General features: G+C 53.6%; 1 protein-coding gene across 8 annotated transcripts in view; it reads right to left on the reverse strand.

Moving 5' to 3' along the window:
• Window positions 1–7182: 7182 nt before the first annotated feature.
• SCN5A (sodium voltage-gated channel alpha subunit 5) overlaps window positions 7183–21287 on the reverse strand; it is an 86451-nt gene continuing 72346 nt past the window's right edge. For 4 of the 8 annotated variants that reach the window (XM_068982815.1, XM_068982812.1, XM_068982820.1 and 1 more), the window contains 6 exons: window positions 20772–21053; window positions 17910–17963; window positions 17173–17310; window positions 16427–16531; window positions 14538–14808; window positions 7183–9826 (listed from right to left, as the gene is read on the reverse strand). In XM_068982815.1, the coding sequence (XP_068838916.1) occupies window positions 8586–9826; window positions 14538–14808; window positions 16427–16531; window positions 17173–17310; window positions 17910–17963; window positions 20772–21053 (2091 nt within the window). In that variant the 3' untranslated portion in view covers window positions 7183–8585. Of the gene's footprint in view, window positions 9827–14537; window positions 14809–16426; window positions 16532–17168; window positions 17311–17909; window positions 17964–20771; window positions 21054–21287 lie in introns of all 8 variants that reach the window. The other 4 variants (XM_068982818.1, XM_068982816.1, XM_068982813.1 and 1 more) reach the window with 3 other exon arrangements.

Below are 21287 nucleotides of genomic sequence, written 5' to 3' on the forward strand. Positions count from 1 at the left end.
TAATATATTTTATACAGTATATGTATATACTACATATACAATATATTGTATATAATATACTATAAATAGTGTATATTTATACTGTATATATTCTATATATACACTATTCTATGTTGTAATATACTATGCACAGTGTACACATTCCTTTCTCTGAATCACTTGAGAGTAAGTTGAAGACATGATGCCTTTTTACTCCTAAATACTTGAGAGTATATTGATGAGGATAAGGATATTCTTTTGCAAAACCACAACACAGTTAACAAAATTAGAAAATGTGTTATTTAATGCTTGGGCTACATTCAAATTTCGTTCAGTGTCTCAATCCTGTCTTCTATTTGTTTATTTTTTTCCTTTTCCAGAGTCACCCATTGCATTTAGCTGCCATGTCCCTTTGATCTCTTTAATCTGGAAGAATTCCTCAGCCTTTCCTTGCATTACTTGAGCCTGACATTTCTGAAGGGTTTAGGCCGATTATTCTGTGGAGTGATGCTGCTCAAATTCTGTTTGCTGTTTCCTCATGATTACTTTCAGGCTATGCTTTTCCGGTAAGATTACCACATAGGTTATGATGTGTCTCTCTGAGAATCACATGGGGAGGCATGCAATGTACATTTTCTCATTTGTTAGAAATGTTGTCTTCGATCACATGGTTTAGGAGGTGAGCGCCAAATTCCCCCTCCCCACTGTTAAATTAAGAAAGTTATAAAAAGCAACTGTGGGAGGATACTTTGAGACTCTGTTGCTCATCACACTTTTACCTTAATTTTCATCCACTGATGATGTGACTCCCTTCCTCTTTCTGAACTTGCTAACTGGCCCATCCAAACTGCCTCCTGCGTGTTTGATGTGTATCAATCAGCCTAAGTACTCTCTTACGTTCCAGGATGGCCCAGGGCTCATCTTGTAGTTTTTCTCTGCTCTAACAATGAATCAGCCAAGGAATCACCAAGGAATCCTATTTCCGTTGAATGGAGAATGGTATTTATAATCTTTATAAACAATATTTGTTTGTGTGGCTGTGCTGGGTCTTAGCTGCAGCTTGCACGCTCTTAGTGGCATGTGGGACATAGTTCCCTGACCAGGGATCAAACCCAGGCCCCCTGCATTGGGAGTTCAGAGTCTTAGCCTCTGGACCACCAGGGAAGTCCCCAGAATAGTATTTAGAAAGCAAGACTCGGGTGCTACGTGTGCTCATTGATACCAGTGTATTATTGTTCCTAGTTGAGCATTTTATCATCTGTTCATTTGGATGTGGTGGTGGAAGCAACGCCAAAGAAATGGCAGCTTGGAGATGGGAGGGGCAAGGTGGGCTGGATAGGGTCCCTCCCCTCTCTGGCTGTCTGTGTCCTCCCCGCCTTCTCTCTCCTTCTCTCCCTCTTCATCATGACCCCATGTCCCCTTTCTTGGTCAGAATTCCTCTGGAGATTCCAGCTGTGGGAACCTCTGAAACCAACTCCCCAGCTACGTGTGTGATACCAGAGGCAGGCAACTACGCGACCTTTGTGTGTGAACAGTCAAAGGCAAAGATAATTTATGAGAAAGTTTTTGCTTAGAACAATCTGGTGACAGGGTGATTGGGGAAGACACATTTGGAAGATTTCCACCTGGAAACGTTCCTTTTTCCTGCACGAAAAGCACACAGCCTCTGCTGAGGTTAGGGCTGGGGTGCTGTTGGAGGTCTGCTCTCCAGATAAGCCTCCGCAAGGCTCGGGGGACCAGCACGAATGGTTCATGCCTAGCACAGCCCACTCGCCATGTCCACAGGAGCAGGTACAAAGAAAGTACCTGGGGTCCAGTGAAGGCCACTTGTCTGGCTTTGTTAGTTATGCAAATATCAGGTGAGTGGGTATCCCCAGTCCCCCACTTGAAGTTAGTTAACCGTTTCGAGACAAGATCCAAGGCTTCCTCTCTCTGAAATCTGAGGTATGCAAAGCTGGCTTCTGGCGGAACTGCATCAGTTCGCAGAAGGACCCAGTATCCACCTGCTGCTTCCTGAGATGGGAAGGGAAGGAGGTTGCGGTGCAGTGGAGTAAAGGCCCTGGGCCAGGGGCTTCTGAAATGAAATGATGGGGAAACAGAAGTCAGCGGTGGCGGCAGGGCTCCCCTGTGTTTCATGGGGGGAAGGCTGGCTTCAGGGTGGAGTGAGGCCACTTTGGGGAGGTGCTGAACTGGGCCTGTGCTCTTGACTGGAGACTGTGATTATTTATCCACAGAACTGTCCCCTAGAGAAGAGTCAAAGTACGGCTCACCCCTTCAGCTCTCCATGCCTTTGAGGAATGGTGCTGCCCTCGGGTGGGCTTCCCAGGTGGCTCAGTGGTAGAATCTGCCGACGATGCAGGAGACGTGGGTTACGTGGGTTCAGTCCCTGGGTTGGGAAGATCCCTTGGAGAAGGAAATGGCAACCCACTCCAGTATTCTTGCCTGGGAAATCCCAGGGGCAGAGGAACTGGTGGGCTACAGTCCATGGGGTTGCAAAGAGTTGGACATGACTTAGTGAGTAAACAACATCAACTGCCTTTTGGTAGCCTGGACTCTGCAAGGTATCCAGGTCCCCTCTACAGTGAAATGGCAGTGCTGTCAGACCTCAGCCCCTATTTCGTTTTGTAAACGATTCAAGCAGAGAGTGAAGATCTCTCAGTTCAGTTCAGTTCATTTCAGTCGCTCAGTCGTGTCTGAGTCTTTGGGACCCCATGAATTGCAGCACGCCAGGCCTCCCTGTCCATCACCAACTCCCGGAGTTCACTCAGACTCGTGTCCATCGAGTCAGAGATGCCATCCAGCCATCTTTCACACACACAAAAAAAAAAGTAAAAAAGAGAGGAACTGGATATGTCAGTAAATTCTCGACGAGTTGATAGAAAACATTACGTCTGTTCTCTGAGTGAGCTGGGGGCCACTGGGGTTCTGTGTGAAGCAGCAGCCTGAGCCAACAGCATGACTTTTGATAGACCCCACTGGCTGCTGTGTTGAGAATGGTCTGGGCCCAGGACCAAGCAGGAGGCCTTTGGGAGATTCCAGGCGAGAGGCCATGGTGGCTCAGACCAGCAATGGCGGCCGTGCAGGTGTTGAGAAGTGGTCAGGCTTGGGATGCATTCTGAAGGCAGAGCCAACAGGATTTCCTGCGGGATTGGATGTGGGGTGAGAGAGAGAGAGAGAGAGGAGGCGGGGAGGACCCCAGCTGGAACTGAGTAGCTGGATCTCCAGCCGGACACTCCCGTGGAGGCTGTTGTCTGGTTTTGCCTGTCCCTTGAGGGCCTGTGGCTGAAGTCAGGACAGAGACTGGCGGTGGGGTGTGGGGAGGGGAGTGGAGGGGCTCGGCCTGCTCCTGGCTCTGGGGCTCGGGGCTGCACATACTGGTTATTCCATTACCCCTCATTTATTGGCCTTATTGGCTTTTGTCATTTCCTCATTGTCTCCTGTCTGGAGGGAGACTATAAACGTGATGGATTGATACAGGATACAGGAGGCCCAATTATCTCCATCGAGCCGGCCTCTCCTCTTGGTCAAGCCCTGCCTGCCCTCTTGCCCTTGCAGAACCTCCCTCAGCCCCGCACGCAGAAGCATCCTGGCCCCTGGCTGTCCAGGAAGTGCAGCCCGAGAGGGTGAGTGGCAGACAGATGGTCCCCAGGAGACATGGCTCCAAGAGCAAATCCTGGAGGCAGACTCAGCCCACGGCAGCCAGACACAGAGGACGGCAGGGCGGGAGGCCAGGACGGACCGCCGCCGCTCGCCCGCATCCGGGGAAGGGGGCTCTGCGGCAACTTGCACGCCTCTCTGGAACCCGAGCTGGCTCATGCCACCACGGAGGCTGGGGTGATGGGCCTTTTCTCTCTGGCAGCAGGTGCCTGGCAGCTGACCGTGGATGCCAGCCTCGTGAGCTGGCATGGGAGGAAGTGCTTGTCAGAGTGGTGATTGTACGTGCTGGACTTGGGCTGGCCCAGCCCCCTCCCCTGCCATTTACACTGACTTGGGACACCCACAGGAGAGAGGTGCCTCAGGTGAGGGCCTCTTGGGATTCCCCCCAGACAGAGCTTGGCAGCTGCCAGGCTTTGAGTGTCATTTCTAAACCAAGTCCCTTGCCCCCCACCTCTGGGCTGTCTGCCTCCCCCTATCCTGAGGATCGTGGTCCAGGGTGGTTGGGACAGGAAGCCGCAGGTTCAGTGTTAGGATTTCAGGCATCTCCCTGTGGGCACACCTGCCCCCTCATCAACATAGACGCTGGCTACTGTGCCTTAAGTGTGCCCTGTGTGTGAATCTGCTCATGCCCCTCCATGTAGGTGACCTCCTTCCAGAAGAACAAGGAATGGAAGGTAGAAATGTGGCTGAGAAATGGGGCCAAGGATCTCATAGGACAGAAAGGCAGGAAGGGTTCAGACGGAGGAGCGGGTCCAGGTGAACCCTGTGAACACTGAAGAGCTGGGTTGATGGGGTGCCTCTTGCTTTAACACTCCTGGGCTCCTACCTGTGTTGGGCACGGGCAGGGCTGGAGACAGTGGTATGGGGGCGCTGGCTGGGCCTTCCCCAGCCCTCAGGGAGCACATACACAGAGGACGGTGTGCTGGAGGGGTGTACAATCCCGTGGCACCCCCAGCCCATGAGAGCTGGCCTTCGGCGTCTCCTGGCTCTCAGCTGCTGCCCGCTCCATCTCCACCTGTAGGAGTGAGTGCCTGGCTGTCTCCCTGCCCCTCCCAGCCTCCGGGCACCAAGTCCCATGGCCGTCAGGGCTGAGGCGGAAGAGCGGCTGGCACGGGGCAGGGAGCTGCCAGGGCTGCGGCCCCAGGGTGAGAGCTGACGTCTGTCCAGGATCATCTCTGTCCCTGCCAAGGGCTGAGATCCCGGGCCGCATGCCTTCCCTCTGACACAGGAGCCGGCGTCCGTTCCCTCATGGAGCCTGGACCCCTGCCTCGCCCCAGAGCGGCCGGGTGACAGCTGTGGTGGTGCAGTGACCGCGAGGGCCCCCTTGCCTCCCTCTGGATCAGCCTGCACCTCCCAGGCCCGTGTCTTCTGTTGGGGGGGTAGGTGATTTACAGTGTTGCGTTAGTTTATTAGTTTCAGGTGTACAGCAAAGTGATCCCGTTATACATGTACATACTTCCGTTCGTTTTCAAATTCTTCGCTCGTATAGGTTACTATAGAGTATCGAGTGGAGTTCCTGTGCTAAGCAGTTCCCTGCGGATAATCTATTTTATATATAGTAGTGTGCTGTGCTGAGTCACTCAGTCATGCCTGACTCTGCGACCCTATGGACTGTAACCCACCAGGCTCCTCTGTCCATGGGATTCTCCAGGCAAGGATACTGGAGTGGGTTGCCATGCCCTCCTCCAGGGGATCTTCCTATCCCAAGGATCGAACCCGGGTTCCCCACATTGCAGGTGGATTCTTTACCATCTGAGCCACCAGGGAAGCCCAGTAGTCTGTATAGGTTAATCCTCAATTCTTAATTTACCCCTCCCCACCCCCACCTTTCCCCTTTGGTGACCATAAGTTTGTTTTCCAAATGAAGACTGGGCCCCCCTGGGGCTGAGAAAACTCAGGTGGACCAGTGACAGGGCTCTGAGTCCAGCTCTGGGATCTGGGTGGAGGGCTGTGGGGCAGCTGCTCTGGTGGTGGCTGTGAAGCGCGGCGCTGCCAGGGCCGGGCCGCAGGCCAGCGTGGGTGGGGCAGGGGCAGCAGGCAGAGAGGGCCTGTGTGAGCCGCCACAGCAGGGCTACTGGGGGAGCCCAGAGTCTTGGCAGGAAGAGGCTGAACAGACCCACAGGTACCCATGGGCAGAGGAGGGGTCATGGGGCCCCCGGAAGAGTCCATCCCCAGGGCTGGGAGACCACCGGGAGAAGGCCCCGCAAGCCTGAAGAGGCCCACGTGCTGCCTGTCCAGCCACCCCATCTCTGACTGTCACGGGACTGGACATGCTCAGAAGGAAGCTAAGGTGGTATTTACAACACAGGGTGGCTGAAGGCTGCTGTTTCACCAAGACTTGAGTGGAAAAGCCCCAGGGCTGGCCTGGCTTTCATCTGGGGCCAAGGAAGTTTATCTCCACTGAGTAAAGTTGAAAGGGACAAGGAGAGGCAGAAGCAAAGGCTGGATTTGATGACACTGGGGTCATGTCTCTTCACACACCAACTTTACAGGTATCTATTCCCCGCCCAAATATATATGTGTGTGTGCAACTGAATCATTTTTCTGTATACCAGAAACTAACACAATATTATCAATTTGTAAATCAACTATACTTAAAAAAAATGGACAGAATCCAGACCAGGTCATGTAAGCCATTTATTGGTTTGTGTTAAAAATATGTATCTTGTTTATGCACGAAGTTTGGTGCGAAGTGCTCGGGTGGTTCCGACAACAGCTGGCACTTGGCGCTTGTCCCTCCCTCCTGTGCCCTCCCCTCCTTCTCCCATCCTGCTGGTCACTGTGCGGTTCTGGAAAAAGAGCAATGAGAGACACGCTAAAAGCTAAGGAGTCGGCTTCGCTCGGCCCTGCCCTCGGCCACACGGTCTGCAGTCAGTGGCTGGCCCCGGCACCTGCCTCCGGCTCCCGGGCTGTCCCCACACACAAAACCCCAGTCTCCTTCCGGTCAGCTGGGCCTGTAGCCCGGCCGGCCTGCCCGCTGCCTCCCTGCCCACGCGGGGTGCCAGGTGTCGCGGAGGGCATATACCTCTCCAAGCCTTGAGAGCACAGCACAGAGAGCTACAAAAATAAGATTTCCACTCAGAGGAGTGGTGCTGGGACAGTTAAAACCACGTCCCGCGCCGACTTCAAGGGAACATGGGAGAAGAGAAAGCACTGGGGGCGGCGGGTGGCTGGGGCTGCCACCAAGGGAACTCGAGTGACAAGAAGAAATGTTAATACTTGACTCGCCGCTGGCAGTTCCCCCTCAGCTCCCCAAGGCCGGCCCCCCCGACGGCTCGGCGAGGTAGGTTAGGACAGCCAGCTTCTGGCTTCCGGGGCTGCCCCGAGAGGCGGCCTGTGAGGTGGCCGCCGGGTGGAGGGCGGCTTTGCTGGAGAGTGGACTTGGGCAGCTGAGCCCCTGCCTGCAGCCTCCACCAGCCACCGCTGTCCCTCTCAGGGTGACAGTTCTCTACGTTGAAAGATTTGCATATGCTCAGTAGGATTGTCAGCAGCTGAAGAGGCCCTGTGGCGGGGTGGGCGGGTGGGGAGGGTGGTGGTGATTGGACTAGAAAAAAGTATTTTTCCCTGAAAAGGCCTGCTCACAAGACCCATGGGCAGCCTGGACCCTGCCCCAGGAGGTCCCGGGTGCAGTGTCCCTAGGACCCTGGGCTGAGCAGGGGGCCACTGGTCCAGGGTCACTTGACTCCCTTTCCCAGGAGACTTGGAGTCCATTCCCCTCCTAGGGCCCTGGGACTGGGCTGAGCATCCTGCAGCCCCTTCCGTGTACGGGGCCCGGGCAGCCCTCCCCGCTCCCGTGCTTTCGCAGCTCGAGAGGAGCTGGGGTCCACACAGGCACCCCCTCAGCCCTGGGCAGAGGCAGAAAGGTCTGGAGAGAGAGCCTGGGTGATGACAGCAGATTCCATTCTCCAGGCGGGCTGGGGGGCACCGTGCTGGGGGCTGTGGAGTAGGTTCTTCACCCCAACCCCATGGGCTCAGCCTTCTCTTCCTGGCCTGTGGGGCAGGGTCAGCCAGGCTGGGCAGCACGGACAAGCTGGGTGGCTGGACGTATGTGCCTCCCTCAGGCCCTTCCCTTAATGTTAATACTCTAACAGAGGCCAAGCTCTACAGGGAAGAAAGGCAACATCAGTGCCGAGGACAAGCCCTGGGAGCCAGGCCACTCTCTTCTGGAAGCTTGTTGTTATTTATAGGCCTGACTCCAGGGTGGCCTGCATAAACATACAGGGGGGAAATGGGGCAATGAGGGAGCCCTGGCTGACAAGAATCCCACCTGTGGGGGGCCGGGGGGAAAGGCCAGTCACATCGCTCATCGCAGGGAGTCCAGGCCACATGTGGCTTGTGTCTGCCCTCTGTGAGTGTGAGAGTGTGCACACGTGTGTAGGGGAAGGGGTTCAGCCCTCCTGGCACCTCAGCCCAAGTGGCGGGGGACCCCCTTTCTGCCCCTAGGCAGTGAAGGCCCGTGGGACCCACACCAGATCTCACTTTTGCATTGACGGCAGAGCCCCAGCAGCTCCCAGACACTCTTGTTCAGAGTTAGGAAGAGGCAGTGTGAATCGCTGCCGATCCACCCATGAAAATAAAATGTTAGTTCTTTGCTCAAGTAAAAAAATATCAAATATAATAAATTTATGAAAGCCCATTCACAACATACACAGTCTTGGTTTCGCATTTTGTCTCAGCAGCTGGGATGGAGGTGGTGGTCAGAGCCCCAGGGCGTTGCCAGACCAGACCCGGCCCCCAGGACTGGTAACCCTAAACGGACAGCTCAGCCAAGTGCTTCCAGCCATCAGTGCGGTGCACAGGACTCTGCCTTGTCGGTCCACGGGGCCGAGGCTCCTGTCTCACTCCCGAAGCCCAAAGCAAAGGTCGGATGGCTCAGCGGCTGCTGGGCTGGGGCTGCCTTTGGGTTTGCCTCGATGCTCTGCGCTGGCGCCCCACTCCCTGGGCTGCGCTCACACGACTGACTCACGGTCCCTGTCGGGGGTTGGGGGGAAGTCAGCGAGATCCTCGCTTGGGCTGTAGTCAGACGCCCGCACCTGGGGGTTGTCGCTGGTGGCCCTGGTGACGCTGTCGTAGGAGGGCGGGAAGGACGTGGAGGAGACGGAGGAGCTGGAGGGCGGGCCGAGGCGGCGGGAGAAGTTCTCGTTCATCATGTAGGCGATGAGGCCCTCCTGCTCGGGGGCGTCCTCCTCCGAGAGGCCGCTGCTGCCCGCCTGCTGGCGGTAGAGGAAGGAGGCGTGCTTGACGGAGCGCTGCAGCAGGTGCCGGCGGAAGGCCCGCTGGATGATCGTGGCCGACACCTCCTCGTGCTTCCGCCGCAGCGTGGTGGTGATGGGCTCGTAGGAGATCTTGGACGGATTGGCCGCCATGAACTTCTCCTCCATCTGGACCTTCAGGGCGTCCATCTCCCCAGACTCGCCCAGGACCCTCTTGGTGAAGGCGAACAGGATGTCCATGCAGTGGATCCGGTCCCCGCTCACCATGGGCAGGTCCATATTGATGAGGCTTATCTGGTTGGGCTTGGGGATCCGCAGCGGCTCCGACAGGGCGTCGGCGAAGTCGGACAGGGCCGAATACTCGATGAACTGGGTGGCCTCCGGGTCGAACTTCTCCCAGATCTCGTAGAACATGTCGAAGTCGTCCTCGCTCAGGGGCTCCGTGCTCTCCTCCGTGGCCACGCTGAAGTTCTCCAGGATGATGGCGATGTACATGTTGACCACGATGAGGAAGGAGATGATGATGTAGGTGGTGAAGAAGAGGATGCCCACCGCGGGGCTCCCGCAGTTGCCCCGGGAGCCGTTGCTGTTGGGCAGGTTGGGGTCGCAGTAGGGGGGCCCCGTGTTGAGGATGGGGCTGAGGAGCCCGTCCCAGCCCGCCGACGTGGTGATCTGGAAGAGGCACAGCATGCTGTTGGCGAAGGTCTGGAAGTTGAACATGTCGTCGATGCCGGCCTCCCACTTGACGTAGGCGAAGTTGGCCATGCCGAAGATGGAGTAGATGAACATGACGAGGAAGAGCAGCAGCCCGATGTTGAAGAGGGCGGGCAGGGACATCATGAGGGCGAAGAGCAGCGTGCGGATGCCCTTGGCCCCGCGGATCAGCCTGAGGATGCGGCCGATGCGGGCCAGGCGGATGACGCGGAAGAGCGTCGGGGAGAAGAAGTACTTCTGGATGATGTCTGAGAGCACAGTGCCTGTGGGAAACAACGGAGACTGTGGCCGCCGGTGGCGTCACTGTCCCCCCCTCCAGCCCAGCCTTGCTGGGAGGGGCACAGAGCCTGGGAGTGGAGGCCCGGGTCACCTGGGGCCTGTAAGGACCCTGCCTCCACCCACCTGAGTCTCCATTTCTGCATTTATGGTCCAGAAGAGGACCCACCGTTCCTGCATCCTTTGCAAAGTGCCTTCTCAGCCCTCCACCCCTTAGTCTCCTGAGCCTACCTGCACATACGAGGCCCATTATCCAGATTGTGGCTCAGGGGCCTCAGCGGACTCGCTCAGCATCCCTGGTGGCCTAGCTTGGACCAGAACTCTAGAACTTTTACCTCCTTGCTGCTCAGAGTGTTGTCTGAGGACCAACAGCCTTGGAATTTCCTGGGCACTTATCAGAAATGCAGAATCTCAGCTGCACACCCAGACCCCTTGTGTTTTAACAAGTCCAGGTGGTTCGTGTGCACACTGAAATACAAGAGGCACCAGCCAGGCAGTTGGCACACTCCTCACACCTCACCTGTCACAAGTCAGCCTCTCTGAGTTGCTTCCTATGACCTTCCCACCCCTGCTAGCTGCCAGGCCTGCCCACTCCATCTCTACTGACTACTCTGAGTTTGGAGTTTCAAGGAGCATAGATGTAAGTTATAGGAGAAAGAATGGAATATACCTGCCTTGTATTGGCCCAAGTGAACTTTCCAGACTTCTCATATATTAGGCTGGTGCAAAAGAAATGGTGGTTTTTGTACTGTTGAAATCTGCCGTTTGATATTGGAATACATTTTAAATAAACGTAGCTAGGTTCTACATCATTTTAATGTGCATTTCTCGCTTTATTATTATTTTTTTTGCTAATGACTTATTACTTGCTATTTTATTTTTATTTTAGACTATGGAGATGATGTTAGACGAAAAACAAGTTTGAGCAATTTTCTGCTTTGAGTTCAAAACGAGTTATAAAACAGCACAGATAACTTGCAACATCAACAACACATTTGGCCCAGGAGCTGCTTACAAATGCACAGGGCAGTGGTGTTTCAAGAAGTTTTGCAAAGGACACGATAGCCCTGAAGATGAGGAGCACAGTTGGAAGTTGACAACGACCAATTGAGAGGATCATTGAAGCTGATCCTCTTACATGAGAAGTTGCCAAAACTCAACGTTGACCATTCTACCATCTTTCAGCATTTGAAGCGAATTGGAAAGGTGAAAAAGCTTGATAAGTGGGTACCTCTTAAGCTGACCGCAAATCAAAAAAAAGCATCCTTTTGAAAAGTCATTTTCTCTTATTGTATGCAACAGCAACGAACTATGTGACATGCGATGAAAAGTGGGTTATATACCACAGCCAGTGATGACCAGCTCAGTGTCTGGAAAAAGAAGAAACTCCAAAGCACTCCTGGAAGCCAAACTTATACCAAAAAAGGTCACGGTCACTGTTCAGAGGTCTGCTGCCCATCTGATCCACTACAGCTTTCAGAATCCCTGCGAAACCATTATATATGAGAAGCATGCTCAGCAGATCGATGAGATGCCCTGAAAACTGCAACACCTACAGCCAGCACTGGTCAACAGAAAGGGCCCAGTTCTTCTCCATGACAGTGCTCGACCACACATTGAACAACCAACACACAACCAGTAGGAGGCAGAAAATGCTATCCAAGAGTTCGTCGAATCCCAAGGCATGGATTTTGGTGCTGTAGGAATAAACACTTATTTCTCATTGGCAAAAATGTGTTGATTGTAATGGCTCCTATGTTGATGAATAAAGATGTATTTGAGCCTAGTTATAATGGTTTAGAATTCACGGCCCCAAACGGCAATTACTTTTGCACCAACCTAATAATAATGCCACTCATGAATGTGTGTCAGGTGTTCACTGTCAGTAGAGCCCTGGGCTGAGCAACTGACACGTCCGTTTACCCCTTCCAGTTACCCGAGGAGGTAAGCTGATACTAGCATCCTCATTTTCCAGAAGAGGAAACTGAGAGGTGAGCTCACTTATCCAAGTTGCCACCTAGTCGGTGAGAAGTGGGGATTTGACTCAGACACTCTGGCTCCAAGTTGAGCTGTTAACCCTGCCTCTCTGGTACACAAGCTCTGGGACCAGTAGTTCCTGAATACGGTCTACACTTCCTGGAATCTTTGACACTGTCCCTCAGGGCTCCATTCCAGCTCCTGACACCTGCTTTAGAGAAAAGATCCTCTCTAGTCCCACCAGGCACGGTCTCAGCCTCATCCCCACCTGAGACCTCCTGGAGCATTTCCTGAGCCCACTTCCAGCTTCTAAGCATCTGTGCATCACTATAGCCACAGCAGCCCCTCTCGTGTCCCCTGTCTTTCCCTCTGTGCTGCTGAAGAGGCTACACATGGCAGAAAGATGAAAGCCAGTTATGGCAGAGGTCTCTGGGGGCAGGGTCCAGATTGGGCTCTGAACACAAGTGACAAAAGAAAGTATTGATAAATTGGACTTAAAGTTAAGACCTCTGTGCTCCAAGAGGTGACAATCAAGAAAGTGAAAAGACAACCTAGAGAATGGGAGAAAACATCTGCAAATCTTGTATCTGATAAGGGACTGGCCTCTGGAATATATAAAGAATTCTTACAACTCAACAAAAACACAAATAAGTCAATTAAAAAATCAAGCAAAGGATTGGAACAGACATTCCTCCAAGACACTTCTCCTGTTATATACCAAGATATACCAAGGAAAATGCCCAATAAACATGTGAAAAGATGTTCATCATCATTAGTCATCAGGGAAATGCAAAGCAAAACCTCAATGAGACGTCACTCCATACCAATTAGCAAGGCTGTAATTAAAATATACAGAGAGGAACAAGTGTTGGTGAGGATATGGAGTAATTGGAACCCTCCTACACTGAATTTGGGACTGTAACATGGTGCAGTCACTTTGGAAAATAGTTTGGCAGTCCCTCAAAATTTTAGATTAGGCTGCCTGGGGGTGGCTGGCTGTGACTGTGAAAGTTGCTCAGTCATGTCCAGCACTATACAGTCCATGGAATTCTCCTGGCCAGAATACTGGAGTGGGCGGCCTTTCCCTTCTCCAGGGGATCTTCACAACCCAGGGACTGAACCCAGGTCTCCTGCATTGTGGGCAGATTCTTTACCAGCTGAGCCACATGGGAAGTCCAAGAATACTAGAGTGGGGTAGCCTATCCCTTCTCCAGTGGATCTTCCCAACACAAGAATCGAACTGGGGTCTCCTGCATTGCAGGCGGATTCTTTACCAGCTGAGCTGCCAGAAGGTAGGGAGAGGGAAACTGGTGAGCTCAGTGGGTGCAGAGTCTCTTTTGGGGGTAAGGAAAATATTCTAAACTTAGAGCATAATGATGGTTGCACAGGCATGTGAATATACTTAAAAGTACTGAATTGTACACTTGAAAGGGTGGGTTTTGTGTTATGTAAAGTATATCTTAATAAACTGTTCTTTAAAGAAGGAATTTGGGCTCTGAGGTCAAACAGATATGGGCGTGTGCTCTGTTCTCAGTGTTTCTGCCTCCTCCTAAATTCGTATGTTGAAATTCCCCCCCTCAAAGATGATGGTATTGGGAGGTGGGGCCTTGCTGCTAAGTCACTTCAGTCGTGTCCGACTCTGTGCAACCCCATAGACGGCAGCCCACCAGGCTCCCCTGCCCCTGGGATTCTCCAGGCAAGAACACTGGAGTGGGTTGCCATTTCTTTGTCCAATGCATGAAAGTGAAAAGTGAAAGTGAAGTCGCACAGTTGTGTCCGACTCCTAGCGACCCCATGAACTGCAGCCCACCAGGCTCCATCCATGGGATTTTCCAGGCAAGAGTACTGGAGTGGGGTGCCATTGCTTTCTCTTCCCCAAGGTGGGGCCTTGGGAGGGGCTTAATTTCATGAGGGTGGAGCCCGAATGAATGGGCTTAGTGCCCTTACAGAAGAGGTTCAGGGAGTTCCCTAGCCTCTTCCAGTTTTTGAGGACACAGCAAAAAGGTGTGGGTTATGAACCAGGAAAAGGACCCTCAGCAAAAAACCTGATCATGCTGGTGCTTTCCTCTTGGACTTCCAGCACCCAGATCTGTGAGAAGTAGATTTCTGTTGTTTATGAGTTACCCAGTCTGCTATTTTTGTTGTATCAGCCTGAGTAGACTATGTGTGATTCCTACCTCAGCTTCTCCCTAGTTGAATGATTTCCCTGCCTTGGTGCTGACTTTATATGGTGAACTGCATGAGGCAAGCGATGTCTGAAGAAGCCTGGCACACACCAGGATGGCCAGGTGGCAATTCTCAACTCCAGAAGGTCTATCTCCAGGGTTAACGTCTACTTTAGAGGGCCACCTGCCTCCCAACTCTGGAGACTCTTCCTTGGGCTTGAAGGCTTACCCTTGGGAAGGCAGGAAACCCCCACAGGCCCCATTCCCTTTCCTAGACTCACCCTTCAAGTTCTCCAAACAGAGAGCTGTGTTCCAGGGTCTCAGGGAAGGTGGGACCAGGAGGGGGTGTTGGGTCCTCTACCAAGCTGGCCCCTTGGCCCGAGTGGCCTTCCCAGATGTGTGTGTGTGATTGTGGGGGGTGGGGGTAGGAAGGACTGTAGGGAGCAAAGAATGCAGGGAGCTGGTGTACTGGCATGGAACACAGATCAGGGGCTGGGGGAGAGGGAGATGCCTGGCCGGGGGAGGCCTTCTCTGCCCAGCTGACTTGCATACCCACCCACGATGGAGAGGATGACAACCACGAAGTCGAAGATATTCCAGCTGTTGGTGAAGTAGTAGTGGCGCAGGGCAACCATCTTGAAGATACACTCGGCTGTGAAGATGCCTACGAACAGCAGGTTGATCTTGGCCAAGATGTTGACCTTCTCGGGGCTCTGGTCGTCTGTCTCCACCATCATAGTCACCATGTTCAAGCAGATGAGAAACATGATGGAGACGTCGAAGGCTTGCTTGGTCACAACGTCGAATATGAAGCCCTGGTACTTGTTCTGAAAGGAAGGGCAAAGGAAGGGCTCAGCAGGGGCCGCAGGCAGGCTGGCAGGCCTACTTTGCTGTCGCTCAGTCCAGACCACCCACCCTCCTACTCCACCCTCTGGACAGTCCAATGCTCACAGACTATCACGGGGAGAGGAAAAAGGCAGGGTGCTGAAAGCTCCCTGGGCTTCCAGGCCCAGCCCTGTGCTCCTTGTCCCAGACACCATCTCTCATGGCACTTCAGGAAAGGACTTCTCTTACCCCAAGTTTCCTCAGCCCATTGTTCATCAAGCTTTTCTTTTTGTTCCCACTGTCTGAAGGCTCAAGGTCAGATCTAAAGTTCAGCTCTAGAAACTGTCTCAGCCCTCAGGTTAACAAAATTTCTCCATTCTTTCTGTGGAATTTATTTTTTCCATTGAAACTGTATTTATGTGTGTCTTGAATTTTCAGATTATTTTGGGGAAACTGTAAGTCACTCAGTCATGTCTGACTCTTTGTGACCTCATGAACTGTAGCCTGCCAAGCTCCTCTGTCCATGGGATTCTCTAGGCAAGACTACTGGAGTGGGTTGCCACGCTCTTCTCCAGGGGATATTCCCAACCCAGGGGTTGAACCCCAGTCACCTGCATTGCAGGCAGATTCTTCTGCCTGATCCATCAGGGGAGCCCCATTTTGGGGAAAAGAGATGATTATAAATAATTGAAAACACACACATACTCCTAACCTAGACCAGAGCATGGAGAACAGGAAAGAGTCAGATGACATGGATGAACTGGATGCAAAAACTGGGGCTGCCCCTTACAAGCTAATGATTTAAGTACCATCACCTGCATAATCTAGGCTTCCCTGGTGCCTCAGCTGGTAAAGAATCTGCCTGCTATGCAGGAGACCTGGGTTTGATCCCTGGGTCAGGAAGATCCCCTGGAGGAGGAAATGGCAGCCCACTCCAGTATTCTTGCCTGGAGAATCCCATGGACGGAGGAGCCTGGTGGGCTACAGTCTGCAGGGTCACAAGGAGTCGGGCATGACTGAGTGACTAACGCTTTCACCTGAGTTACCTAAGTATTGCCCCCATCCTGCTCCAGTACACACACACACATACACACACACACACACAGACACAGACACAGACACACATACACACACATACACACAGAGACACACACAGACACACAGACACAGACACACACACACACACACACGTATGTGTTGGCCTGATTTGGCCAAGGGAGTCAGCCTAGCAGAGAACCCAGAAGCCCCCCCAGGCCCCACCCACCTGGGGATTCTACGGCTCAGGGAGTTACAAGGATGAGGTTACACACGGGGCTGCCCAGCCCTCCCTGGGGAAAGCCTGAAGTGCTGTAGGGGAAGAGGGGCCTCACTCAGAAGCTCCTGTGGGAGGGGATCATCCCTGGGCTCCCACGCTGTCTCATGCCTTCTCCTGTACCTCCATGAGACTGAGACCCCTGTACATGATTGGAGATCCCTCCTTCCCTGGACAGGCCAAGGGCCCCAGGCGGCACCAAAAGACTGTGAAGAGGCCCCGATAGCTGGTCTTGTGGCGTGGGGGCTTCCCAGGGGCCCCTTCGGGCAGACCTTCCCCATGCCCACCGAATCGAGAGCCTTGCTCACCAGGGGCCGTGGGATGGGCTTCTGGGGCTTCTTGGAGCCCAGCTTCTTCATGGCATTGTAGTATTTCTTTTGCTCCTCTGTCATGAAGATGTCCTGGCCCCCTAAGTGCAGAGACACAGGCACCAGCCTCATCTGGGGGTTCTCAGGGATCTAGCCTCCTTGGTGAGGGTGCCAGGGTGGCTCTTCTCCTCACTACCTCTCCTGGGGGAGAAAAGCATGCCTTATCCTACATCAGAGAGTCCCCTCAACCACCACCCCAGACCTGCTTCTCCAGGCCCCTTTCCCCATTCACCTTGGGCTCCTCTCTGACTTTGGGACTTGCAAATGCAGCCCCGACCTCCATCCTCTCCCCTGCCCAGCTCAGCCATCCTGGAAGCTCCCTCTGCCCACTTGGCTTGCCTGCCACCCGATTGTAGCTTCTATGACGGAACTCTGGGAAGACCCAGGCCTCTGTGCGGTGGCTCCCCACCCCCACGATCCCTGATCATGGGCCAGGTGAATAGTCCCAACGCTCACCCCAGCTCCTCTCAGGGGCCTCTTCTCTCAGACTAGGGCAGGCGTGGGGCCCCTTGTTACACACTTACGGGCCTAAGCAGGCCACATCATGGATACACCCCTCTCCCACCCAACCCGGTCGGAGCTTAGTCCCCAGCAGGAAGGAGGAGTGGGGCCAGGAGCCAGAGAGGCTGCCAGGGGCCTGGCACCCAGCCCTGCCCTGCAGCCTGGTGGGCCTGTGCTCTACGTATCTTTTTCTTCTGCTGGTTGAAGTTGTCAATGATGACACCGATGAACAGGTTCAGGGTGAAGAAAGACCCGAAGATGATGAAGATGACAAAATAGATGTACATGTAGAGGCTGCACTCCCACTGGGGCTGCTCCTCGTACTAGAGGAAGAGAGCAGACAGGAGGTCAGGCAGGCAGCGACGGGGGATGGGCTGGCCGAGCGTGTCCGAGGAAGGTCAGCACCCAGGGTGTGCATGTGCGTGTGCGTGTGAGGGGCGGGCGGGGATGCAGTTGAGGAGGCCAGGCATGCCGGGCTCGGAGCTGGCGCTGTGTCCCTGCGTGGCTCCTGCCCCTGGGCCACTGGGAGGTTTGAGTATATGGGGGTGTCTCCCAGCCTTCAGTGGTCAGTGTGACATGGTGGCTGGTATATGTATGTGGGGCGGGCACAGGACCACAGAGAAACTTGTTTTGGGTCTCTGCTGCTCCCACCCCCTCCTCTAGGGGTAGGATTTTGGTTCAACTAAATGACAGTGAATGCCATTCATAAGATATCTGAGAATCTGGGGCGTCCCCGGAAGACCATGCGACCATGTCCCGGGGGCAGCCAAGGGCATTCCAGAGAGGCTCAGCTCTGGGCTCACACAAGAGACCTGGCCCTTTTGGGATGCAGACCCTGTTTCCGTGGTGGCTGAGCAGCTGGGAACCTTGGGTGCTTGGAACCTTGACTGATTCAAGGAGAGAGACCAGCGTGACAACCTACCCCCCTGGAGTCTACAGCTGCATACATGATGTCCATCCAGCCTTTAAATGTTGCCTGCAAGAAAGAGACAAGAGTAAGGAAATTTAATTCTGCATCTATGGAGCTACTTCGGGCTCCTATCTGGACAGATGGGACTGGGAAGTAACCTCCCACTAGAAGCTAACCCTTTCAGCGGTGTCCAAGTGGCTGGGCAGTCGGGGAAAGGCCTTCTTGTTCAGGGCTGAGGCGGAGGGGAAGCAGCCAAGCAGACACTCCAGGAAGGCCATTTCATGGGGGAATTAGCATTCTGATGTTGGCCAAGAGACTACCCTTCACATCTGCATTCATTTCAGATTCTAAACTGACACAGAGGCCTACAGGGGTGTCCGGAACAGAGAGGGGGCACTGGGGTTCTCTGCTCTGGTTTAAGGCGGGCCTCAGTGCTCACCTGGTCCTTTCTGTCATAAGCCTTGGGGCTTCTGCTCCACAGCTTTCCAAGGACGTCCCTCAAGAATCCTAATGTTCCCTCCTACTTAAGGGGGTCCTTTTGCTAGTGGTGTGTTGGCAAATGACTAACAACAAATGGCTTTCCAGAAGGAAAAATAAAAGCCCTGATTGCGCTTCCTTGGTGCCTCAGTGGTGAAGAATTCGCCTGTCAATGCAGGAGACACGGGTCCGATTCCTGACCCAGGAAGATCCCATATGCCGAGGAGCAGCTAAGCCTGTTTGCCCCAGCTACTGAACCTGTGCTCTAGAGCCCAGGAGCCACAGCTATGGAAGCCCTTGAACCCTAGACGTTGTGCTCTGCAACAAGAGAAGCCAATGGGAAGCCCACACACGGCAGCTAGAGAGAGCTGCCGCTTGCTGCAACGAGAGAAAAACCCGGGCAGCGATGAAGGCCCAGCAGAGCCAAAAACAAACACCATCAAATTGTACACGAAGAAAGCCCTCACTGTGTTTGCCAACTTCTCTGTGTAAACATTCCCATCATGGCCAACCTCAAGTTGCCAAAGTGTCGTTACTGAACTCAGTGCTGGGAAGAGAGGCACAGGACCACCGCATCGCAGTGTTTCCATGGTGTGACTATAACAGGCATGCGTAACCTCAAGAGCATAGCTGAGAACAAGCGGCAATGGCAAGTTTGTATTTTGTTTCAATGTTGTTGAGTTAATTACAAGTTTATAAATCTAATTTTTAATAATGGCCCACAAAATATCAGAAAATATAACAACTGGCTCTTGAGAGGCCACACTCGCTGGTTCTGGCATGGCAGGAAAGAGGAGGCCGAACAGGACAGGGTCCTGGCGCCAGTTGCATGGACGGCCCCAGTCTGGGCTGCTAGGATGATTCAGAGCTGAGGGACACGCTTGGTGGTGAGACTGACTACCTAGCGGATCTCATCTGTGTCCTCGGCATAATCCTATCATGTCCTGAGCCTCTTTTCAGGGTGTAAGCTGGTCTACACAGATTTCCCACATCTGAGAGTTTTTAGGAGTCAGGGAGGGTGGATGGGGAAAGCAAAGCAGCCATAGAGAAGGCAACTGCTTCAGCTTCCTGTGCCACGGGGCCTCACCCGCACAGAGAGGCCTGGAGATGTGGTGGGACCTGCTGGGGACCACCCAAGGTTATGAGGTGCCCATGACCGAATTCTTTCTAGCCACTGTGTGGTTGTGTCTGCAATGGCAGGCAGCTCTCAGACTACAACAGGGGGCTTTCCTTCCAAGTGTTGACATTCAGAAGGGAAGGTTCTCTGGGTTGGGCTCTAATCCTGTTCCCCATGAGGTATTTCAGGGACTCTGGAGAAAGCTACTCCTGGGATTTAAGAGATGGGTGAGGTTGCTTCCCTGGTGGCTCAGAAGTAAAGAACCCACCTGCCAATGCAGAAACTGTGCAGGAGGCTAAGATTTGATCCCTGGGTCAGGAAGATCCCCTGATGAAGGAAATGGCAACCCACTCCAGTAATCTCACCTAGGAAATCCCATGGACAGAGGAGCCTGGTGGGCTACAGTCCATGGGGTCACAAATAGTCGGACATGGCTGAGCAACTAGACAACAAAAACAACAATGGAGGTGTGAGGGGATGTGCCGAGTTTCCCTCTGCTCAGCACTAGAGACCAGTGTCTGGGCTTTGCAATGGGACAAGAAGAAGAAGCTGCAGCTTTACGTGTTAATTTCTGCTGTCAAGGCTATTCGTATGCTATGCGTTATAGTCACTGAAGCCATCGTCCTCACAAATCAATAGAAACTTTGGTAGGGCCGTGAGTGTTTGAACATCTTGCACATTAGAGATGAAAGTAAATACATTCTTTTAAACAATGCAGGAGGAATCACTGCCTTGTATAACAGAGGGGTGGCCAGAGTCACAATGTTGCTAACAGTTCAGTCCCTGGGTGTATGTGGTCATTCATCTGCAACCTGTGCTATTGCACCACCAAACTGACAGTGTGAGGAGCCAACCTAACTGCTGGCTGCTGCTGCTGCTGCTGAGTCAGTTCAGTCGTGTCCGACTCTGTGCGACCCCACAGACGGCAGCCCACCAGGCTCCCCCGTCCCTGGGATTCTCCAGGCAAGAACACTGGAGTGGGTTGCCATTTCCTTCTCCAATGCAGGAAAGTGAAAAGTGAAAGGGAGCTGGGTAAAATGCCGCAGCATGGAGTCCCATGTGATATTTGGAAAGTGTAGCATCTTCCTTAGGGAGGAACATCTGGCACCTTCCCAAACAGATGAGAAGTCTCTGGAGAGTCTTTGGGGGACACAACCCTATTGTGAGGATCCAGAGTGGCCCCGCTGTCCCCCTCCTGCCCACAGCCCAGGGGAAGGTGCCTGCTGCTGGTCAACCAGTGAGAGGAAGGCAGTCCCCCCACTGCCCGCCACAGGACTCACCACCTGCAGAAGGGCCAGGTACCCGGCCCCCACGTTGTCAAAGTTGACTTTCACCTTGGTCCAGTACAATTCGCCAGTCACGTTGAAAGACTCACAGTCGCTCTTGTTGTTCACGATGGTATAGTTCAGGGGCAGGTCTCCCTCGGTCTGGTTGATGCATCTCCCAAACTTCCCCGCGAAGAGGTTCACGCCCATGATGCTGAAGATGAGCCAGAAGATGAGGCAGACGAGGAGGACGTTCATGATGGATGGGATGGCCCCCACCAGGGCGTTGACCACAACCTCAAGTGGGCAGAGAACAGACTCAGTTTCTGGGGGTGCTCAGCACGTACACCCTTTGTAAGACGGCCCCCCCCAACCTACTGAACCCCCTGGGTATAGGTCCCTGTGGGGGTAGGGGTGGGGAACATTCCCTGTCACCAAGGAAGGACAGCCCATGGCTGGAAGCCCTGGTGGGCAGTGAGAGAGAACACACGTGCCTTCTGCTCTGCCTCCCACACTCATACGGCTCAGAGC

The sequence above is a fragment of the Capricornis sumatraensis genome, chromosome 10 (assembly GCF_032405125.1).
Source record: "Capricornis sumatraensis isolate serow.1 chromosome 10, serow.2, whole genome shotgun sequence".
In the NCBI taxonomy this organism is placed as follows: domain Eukaryota; kingdom Metazoa; phylum Chordata; class Mammalia; order Artiodactyla; family Bovidae; genus Capricornis; species Capricornis sumatraensis.